We start from the raw sequence: 9033 nt of genomic DNA, 5'->3' as shown, positions 1-9033 counted from the left end.
CCGTCGTCACTTCTCAGGGATCACGCTTGGTCACTGCATTGATCTGAGTTATTATATCTTTCAGACTTTTAAACCCTTTACAATATTGTAATAGGAGAGGAGCAGCTAGGCAGCAGGGCGAATGGAGCACCAGGCCTGGAGGTGGGGGGACCTGAATTCAAATGTGACCTCAGACACCTCCTAACTGTGTGACTCTGAGCAAGTCCCTTCACTCCGACTGCCTAGCCCCTGCCACTCTTTTGTCTTAGAATCAACACTAAGATAGAAAGTAAGATTTAAAAAAAAATATATATATATATATACACACAACTTATAGCATAATACATGATAAAATATTGTATAGAACACATATAAAATATAGTATAAAATATAATAGAAATATATTATAATATATACATATATTTATATAATTATATTTATAGTCATAGTTAAAGGATAAGGTTTTTTCCTGATTTTGTTACTTCATCCTGCCTCAGTTTTTTTTTAAACCTTACCTTCTGTCTTGGTATCAATTCTCAGACAGAAGAGTGGCAAGGGGGAGGTGACAGGAGTTACGTGACTTGCCTAGGGTCACACAGTGAGGAAGGGTCTGAGGCCAGATTAGAGCCTAGTACCCTAGTATTAGAGCCTAGTGACAAGCTGCCTCAGCCCCTGGGCCGGGGATGTGGATTCTAATTATTACACTCTCACAGCCTGGGCCCGCACGGAGGAGAAGGTGGTCCTTATGGCAGAGCTCAGAGCTTGGAGCTCTCTGGCTTGGGGGATAGATGGAAGAGGCCGGATGGCTTAGACCACAGCAAGTTTTTCTCTTCCCCTCTGGCCTCTGCAGCTGAGGGGCCAGAGTGCAATCGGGCAGGGCCTTGCCCACAGCTAACCTCTCCCTATTCAGGCCTTACAGACACAGCAGATGGCATCTGTCCTGGGGGAACGAGCCGGAATCCAAAGGAAATGAAGCCCAGCCTGTGAGTGCCCTGAGAGAAGAGGACAAGCTGTGAGCGGGGAGGGAGCCCTGCCTGAGCATCCTGTTGGACCCAGCCTCCTGCCCCAGCCTCCCCTTGGACATGGAGGGGATCAGGAGGTGGCTGCTCAGCATCCTCTTTGCTGTGTCCTGGCCCTCCACAAAGGGGGACATAGAAGGTCAGGAGCTTCTCCTCCTTTCCCTTCTCCTCTTTCTTTGCCAGACTCTGTACCTTCCTTCCCTCCTATAGACATTCTAATCAGACGTGGTGTTTGAGGTCTCCTATGGGGCCCTGGCTCTGCTGCTTCACTTCCTGAATATTTAGTAAGTTCCCTGAAGGCAGGAACTGGGGGGATGCTTCTCTTTGTGCAGCCTGCAGCAGCCTAGGGCTTGATGAAAGGGAAGCACCAAATGAATGTTTGTTCATCAATTGATTGCATGGCCCTTCACCTCTCTAGGACTCAATTTATCCATTTAGAACATGAGGAAATTGGATGGTCTCAATGGTTTCTTTTCTGACATTCTATTGTTTAAGGCCCTTCCTGGTTCTAAGCAACTTGCTAGCCCCAACATTCCCTGTTCTAAGGCCCCTTCCAAGTTCTGACATTCCCTGTCCTAAGAGGCCTCCCAGCTCTGGTATTCCACGTTCTGAGACCCCTATCTATTTTGGTATCCTCAGAGCTCAGCAGAGTGCTTGACCTAAAGGAGGCATTTGATACCAAGTTGACTGACTGCTTTTATAACTAATCAATCAATTAAAATTTTTTATGTGTTTTTAAAAATATTTTTTATGTTTTTTAAATACCTACTACTTACTGGGCACTGGGAACAATGAATCAGTCCTTGCCTTCATGGAGCTTCCATTCTATCAAAGGGGATGAAATATACATGAATATAGACCAGTTTGGCAAGCATGGAGGGAAATCCTCGGTTATGGTGGTGTCAGGAAGACGTTAGGTTGTAACTGAGGATGGTGGATGAGAAAATCATTGCCAACCTTCCTCTTTCCTTTCTAATTCTCAGAAAACATTCCCCATCAGACCCTAAGTTGCTACAATGACTTCCAAACTAGGATCATCTGCCAGTGGGAGGAGATGGCCAATGCTCAACGCTACCTCAACTTGTCTCTTTACCACCAGATGTACAAGTGAGTATCTAAGTCCTAAGAAGGAAGAGGAAAGAAGGAATGTCTCTTCCAGGGCCAGGCCCAGTTCTAGGATAGAAGGAGTTTGGAGAGGGAGAAAAGAGAGAGAGAAGAAAGACCTAAGAAGAGGAGAGATCTTTTAGAATCTGCTGCCCCCCAGAAAGGTAAGAGGGGATTAATGTTTGAATTTGCTAAAATGCTAGAGCTAAGAATAGCTAGGTAGACAATTGCTATCTGTGTACCCCTGGGTAAGTCACTTAACCCCAATTATCTAGACCTTACCACTCTTCTACCCTAGAACCAATATTTAGTTTTGATTCTAAGATAGAAAGTAAAGCTTTAGAGAAAGAATGCTATCTACATCCAGAGAAAGAACTGTAGGAGCAGAAACACAGAAGAAAAACAGCTGCTTGACCACATGGTTCAATGGGGATATGATTGGGGATGTAGACTCTAAAAGATTGTCCTAGTGCAAATATCAATAATATGGAAATAGGTCTTGATCAATGACACATGTAAAACCCAGTGGAATTGCTCATTGGCCATGGGAGGGGGCTGGGAGAAGGGGAGGGAAAGAACATGATTCATGTAACCATGGAAAAATAGTCTAAATCAATCAATTAAATAATTAAATAAATGTATATTCTAAATTAATAAAAATATTCTAAATTAATTAAAAAAGAAAGTAAAGGCTTAAAAGTAAAAATAAAATGATAAATCAAAATAAAATGCTAAAGGTAGAGGTTTCTCTTTGAAAAATAGCAATAATATTTTTCTCTGATTTTAAAAACATCTCTGGGGGCAGCTAGGTGGCACAGTGGGCTGAGAGCCAGGCCGAGAGAAAGGAGGTTGTGAGTTCAAATATTGTTTCAGATACTTCCTAGCTGGGTGACCCTGGACAAGACACTTAATTCCCATTGCCCAGCCCTTACTGCTCTTCAGCCTTGGAATCAATACAGAGTATTGCATCTAAGATGGAAATTAAGTTTTTTTAAAAAAATTACTGAACTTGCTTGCAAGGCAACAGATACTTGGGAGTTTTCCTGTCCTTAATCATCATTCCCCATACTTGATTATATCTACCATATAGAATCATAAATTTCAATCTGACATCTACTCTGAGCTTCTGAGAAGCATGTATCCCCCTCAGTAATATCTTCTGAATTGTTAGAGAATTCCCAAAGGTATTGCTATTCTTTCCCCATTTGCTTTCCCCAGCTGAGCTGGCTCATGTCACTTCTCAAAGCATCCCCCAAAAAAGGTGGTGCTTGTGCTGATGGAGGAAACTCTTATAGTTCCATAAACCACTTGAAAAAGAGATCATAGAATCCAGATCTAGAGTTGGCATGTGTCTCCTGGAGATCATGACTAGTCCAAGATCACATAGTCAGTAGGCATCAGAAGGGGGATTTGAACCCATGTCTTGTGACTCTAAAACTAGTGCTCACACTACCACAGAGATTCCAAGAAAAAAGGAAATTCCTCAATGTATCTCAGGGGGAAACCAAGGATTTTCCTACTCTTGGAATCTGACTGAATTTGGAGAAGATGACCAGACCTTTCCATGTGCTCTTCTAATTTTACAATGTCAGTCAATTAGTGAGAAAACATTTATTAAGTACCTACTATATGCCAGGCACTATGCTAAGTGCTGAGGTTTCAAGGAGAGAAAAAAGACAGTCCTTGAAGTCTCTATCTGGGAACCTGGTCATTGTCTTAGCTTTTTTTAAGTTGGGAAAGACCTCCGAGGTTATCATCAATTGTGGAACTGGAATCCAGGGGGTAATGAAATAAGAAGATGATAAAACACTCACCTAGGGACCTCCCCAGGGCCAGCAAAGCACAAAACCCTTGGGCTTTTTAAACCAAGTTTATTCTGATAACTAGAGTAAAGGGAAAGGGTAGGAAGGATCCTAAACTACAGATCAAACCCACCTTCTATGCACCTCCTGAGAGGTTTCCAAATTCTCCTCTGTTCCTCTTAAAGATAATCCATGAGGGGGCAGCTGGGTAGCTCGGTGGATTGAGAGCCAGGCCTAGAGACGGGAGGTCCTAGGTTCAAATCCGGCCTCAGACACTTCCCAGCTGTGTGACCCTGGGCAAGTCACTTGACCCCCATTGCCTACCCTTACCAATCTTCCACCTATAAGTCAATACACAGAAGTTAAGGGTTTAAAATTTAAAAAAAAAAAAAAGATAATCCATGAAATTTACTCTATCCCTTACTTACTCCCTATAGTAATCCACATCCTGATTTTAGCAGGACTGTTGAAGCAAAGCAAGTCTTCTGCGACCATAGTCAGAACACGTCCTTGCCCGCTTGTAAGTTCCAATCCTGCATTCCCAAGACCTGCTTCATTCACCAGAACTACATAGTTGGGAGCCAGATCGACCTCTACAGTTTCAGAACAGATCGGCCCCTGGAGATCAAGCTTAACGTCAGCCTGGGCCAGAGCGGTGAGTGGGGAAATCCAGGGAGGGCTTCTCCTAGCTAAGGCTCCTTCTCTGGTGGAGCCGTGATTGGGATGGGCAGGCTCTGAGAGGAACCAGGACGTGGGGATCCTGATTGAGAATGGTGGTGTATTTACGGGGCACTGGATGGGGAAGGGTGTATAAAAGCTACTCCCTAACCCACTGCAAGCCTAGAACTATTAGCCCTTCAAGTTAAAGGCCTTGGAAGTCTTGGCTCCAAATCAAACTTAAAAGCTCCAAGAAGGACAGATTTATTCATAATGATCACTGCTCCCTTAGAGTGAGTTTTGTAGCATCATAGTGCCATAGTACCAAGCCTCGTCCTTTTATAGAAGAGGCTGGAGAAGAAAAAGAAAAACAATTCAGTAAACCATCAAAACAATTGAGTCTAGGGCAGCTGGGTAGCTCAGTGGATTGAGAGTCAGGCCTAGAGACGGGAGGTCCTAGGTTCAAACCCGGCCTCAGCCACTTCCCAGCTGTGTGACCCTGGGCAAGTCACTTGACCCCCATTGCCCACCCTTACCAATCTTCCACCTATGAGACAATACACCGAAGTACAAGGGTTAAAAAAAAACAAAAACAAAAATAATTGAGTCTTCCAACATGGGCCACATTTCCCACCCCTGGGCCCCTCATCTGCACAGAAGAGGGGAGGATATGCATTTTTTTCATCTCTTCTCTGGGCCAAGCTTGGTAATTACTTATAGAGGGTTCCGTTTTGTATTTGTTGGTTTGTTTTTTTAATTTTCCCTTTTCCTTATATTTTGTCGCCATGATTTGGGGCATATTGTTATCCTTTTTTGGTTTATTTCACCAAGAAAGTTCACGTTTCAAGGAGTCTCCCTATATTTCTTGGTCTGAGACATAGTCATCCTATTTTTCAGCATAATGATAGTTCATTGCATTCGTGGAATATGGCTTGCATAACCATTTCCTGGCTGGCAGGTATCATCTACATCATTTCTGGTTCTTTTAATATAGAAAGAGTGGCTTTAGGTATTTTGTGTGTGTCTTCAAACCATGAAAATAATCACTTTCTCCCATTCCCCCACTTCCAGTTCAGCTTCCCACCCCAAAGAATCTCCAGATTACAAAAAATGGAACCAAAGGCTTCCTGCTTTCATGGGAGATACCCCAAAGCTGGAACCAAAACCACCAGTCGTCCTTTGGAGTCCTGATGTTTGAGGTGGCCTACAAGAGGCAATGGGAGTCATGGGAGGTATGGAAAGGAGGCCCAACTGCCCAAGAAGTCTCTGCCTTCCCTCCTCTACTTCCATCTACTATAGCAACATTGATTTGACATCTCTTTTCAATCCACCAACAGGAGGCTTTCACAAAGAGCTCTTCCACATTCCACGTTACCTTTGGGCAGGACCACCTCATTCCTGACAACCTCTATGTGGCCCGAGTGAGGGCAAAGACATCTGGAGAACGTTTTAGCCCTTGGAGTTCTGAGATTCCCTGGGAGTCACAGGAAGGTAACTCAGGGGGTACAGACCTTCCTCAGGTCTTGGAAGAAATAGGAAGGGGGCTCTTTACACTCTTCCAAGGCCCACTTTCCTGTGATTTACTTTAAAAAACAAAACCAAACAAAAGCTTACCTTCCATCTTAGAATCAATACTATGTATTGGTTCTAAGGCAGAAGAGTGGTGGGCAATGGGGGGGTAAGTGACTTGGCCAGGGTCACCTAGCTGGGAAGTGTCTGAGGTCAGATTTGAACCCAGGACCTCCCATCTCTAGGTCTGGCTCTCAATCCACTGAGCCCTTGTGATTTACTTTTGAGAAGAAGTCTGGTATAGAACCAAAAGTGTTAGATTTGGAGTCAGAAGCCCTGAGTTCAAATCATAACATTGCCACTTAGTAGTCATGTGATATTGGACAAATCATTTATCCTGATGGGGCTTTGGATATTGATTGATTGAATGATGGAGGCTGGATTCGATGATCTTTTTAAGGTTTCTTTTAATCTGTAACTTGATAATCTTCTCCTCTAACCCACTGGCCTGGGAGTAAGAAATGAATGAATGAAAAAAAAATTATTGAACACATGCTATATTTATAACCCTTTGGAGGATACAAATAGAAAATCAAAACAGTCCCTAAGCTTCAGGGTAGATGAAAAGGTCCAGGGGTACTCAGGATTAGCAAGAGATCAGGTGGTAGTAACCAGGTATCTAGAAGGCACAATGCAGACTCCATGGCAGGACAAACGATAAGGTCTTGAGTTCCTGTATCTTGATGGGAAGCTGTAGTTGGTGACTTCATGCTCATTCAAGTAACATCAGCTGCTGAGTTATTCTTCCCACCTGGACACAAGGCAGCTTGAGCTGGGGGTGGGGTGCAAAGAGAAAAAGAGGAATAAGAGCACCCATGTGACCCATGCTTTTGTCTTATTGCACATGAAAAGTCATTTTTCCTCTGGGACTTCAGCCATCCCACAACGGAGCCAGACTGAGAAATCATGTCATGGGCAGAACTCTTAGAGACTCGCTGCCTTTTAGCCCAGTGAAGGGATGACATGTGGAAGGGGCTCAGAATCAATCCAGGATTTCAGAGTAGGACAAGATGTCCAAGGTGACCCAATGCATCACATTCCCAAGGCACAGTCCCCTCCACAACCTTCTTGCTGAGCTGTCCTGTTAAGGACCTTCAGCTTTGAGGATTCAGCTGGGGAAGAACGGTTACACCCATTCTTAGTGGCTCCAATGGGAGAGTTTGGCCCAGGAGGTGGAAATTTTAGTGAAGACTTCACAGAAGAATGTAAGGAAGAACTTTCTCATGATTAACCTGGCCTGCCAAGGGAACAGTGAGAGAATGAGCTACACAGAATGGGAAAGCAAAATTAGAAAGCGATTACTAAATAATTGTGTGTTGCGTGATTAATCTTGGTGGAAGATGGTGTGCAAAGGTAGGAAAATGGAGTAGTGGAGGAAGGCATCCATTGAGATCAATAGAATTCCAAGTCATCATTCCATGAGAGTCCCTGGGCCTCAGTCTATCAGTCTGTCAAACTGGGAGAAGTTGGAGCTACAGGATATCTCAGGTCCCTCCCAGCCCAGACATTTCCTGTTCTAAGCCTCCTCCTATCTCTGACATTCTCTGTTTTAAAGCTTCTCTCAGTTCTGACATTCCATGTTCTAAGGCTTCTCTCAGGCTTGATATTCCATTTTCTGAGACCTCAACTTATTCTGACATTCTATCGTTCTAAATATTATAATATATTTATCTCTAACTAGACCACAAAACAAGTAAAAATCCCTTGCATTGAGATGGAGCTTGTTTCCTTTTTTTCCTAAGATCCTTTCTATAAATTCTTTGACTAATTCCTCACCATGTCCCTGAGAACAATATAGGGAGATATTATTTTCATTTTTGCAAGATAGGATACTGAGGCTCACAAAAATGGTGACTTTTTCCAGGTATAGAGAGCAGCTCAGTAACCAGCAAGGACTAGCACTGTGGTGTCCCTGCACCAGGACAGGGTACCAGGCTTCTGTGGGCCACTTTGCACCAGTTTTTTTTTTTCAGATCTAGTTCTTCAGGTACCAAGGAGATGTTAGGAATCTGGGCAAATCTCCAGGGTCTCCAGGAGAGGGAGGCAGGTCACAAACTGAAAACCATTCATTGTGTTCAGAATTGGGACTTTGCTCCAGTCTGGGAAGAGTCCCATTTCACTTCAGAGAGTATTAATGAACTGCCTTCCTAGGGGATCCGGCTCAACCCAAGAATCTCCAGTGCTTCTTTGATGGACTCAAACAGCTTACTTGCACCTGGGAAGTGAGGGCAGAGGTTGTCGGCTCTGTCTCCTTTGAGCTCATCTACAAAGCTGGTCCAGATGAGACGTGAGTGACTCCCCTTCTATGCTGGGTATAATAATCTCTTCCCCTCCTCAATGTTGTCAGATCCTATAAGCTCCTTCCAAGTGGGAAGGTAGCCTAAAAGTCATATGCAAATATAATGCTTGTCTTAAAAAAAGAAGACAATTGCCATTTCCCCTTACCCCAAAGAACCCCTTTTCCTAACGAAGAATTTTAAGCAAAACCAATCAACAAAATGACTTATGGCCCTGTAGTCTCCGCCTCTCTCCTGAAAAGGGATGTTTGCCTGATACCAACTATTTCTTCAAGAGGGAACTCCGTGCAATCCTTTGCAGCATTAATAGAATGTCTAAAGTGTCTAAAGCCCTTCACAACCTCCCTTCTCCCAGCTTTCCAGTCTTCTTACTGGAAACTTTCTTATGTTCTTATTTCCAGACTTCTTTCTGTCCCTTGTACAAGACTTTCCATTTCCTATTTGCACTGATTATCCCTGATGTTTAAAATATATTCTCTCTCTCTTTCTCTTCCTCCCTCTCTCCTTCACCTTCTCTTTCTTTTTTTCTCCTTCCTTCCTCCCTCCCTCCCTCCCTCCCTTCCTTCCTTCCTTCCTTCCTTCCTTCCTTCCTTCCTTCCTTCCTTC

The 9033-nt window shown here is 43.7% G+C and overlaps 1 protein-coding gene across 1 annotated transcript in view; it reads left to right on the top strand.

Moving 5' to 3' along the window:
- The first annotated feature begins 1052 nt into the window (after positions 1–1052).
- CSF2RB (colony stimulating factor 2 receptor subunit beta) overlaps positions 1053–9033 on the top strand; it is a 25727-nt gene continuing 17746 nt past the window's right edge. Inside the window, 7 exon segments of the mRNA XM_044679124.1 lie at positions 1053–1137; positions 1982–2117; positions 4363–4559; positions 5633–5793; positions 5899–6052; positions 8282–8417; positions 8478–8505. Of these exon segments, the coding sequence (XP_044535059.1) occupies positions 1062–1137; positions 1982–2117; positions 4363–4559; positions 5633–5793; positions 5899–6052; positions 8282–8417; positions 8478–8505 (888 nt within the window). The 5' untranslated portion in view covers positions 1053–1061.

This window comes from Gracilinanus agilis, chromosome 5 (genome assembly GCF_016433145.1).
Source record: "Gracilinanus agilis isolate LMUSP501 chromosome 5, AgileGrace, whole genome shotgun sequence".
In the NCBI taxonomy this organism is placed as follows: domain Eukaryota; kingdom Metazoa; phylum Chordata; class Mammalia; order Didelphimorphia; family Didelphidae; genus Gracilinanus; species Gracilinanus agilis.
This window is presented reverse-complemented; position numbering and strand designations above follow the sequence as displayed.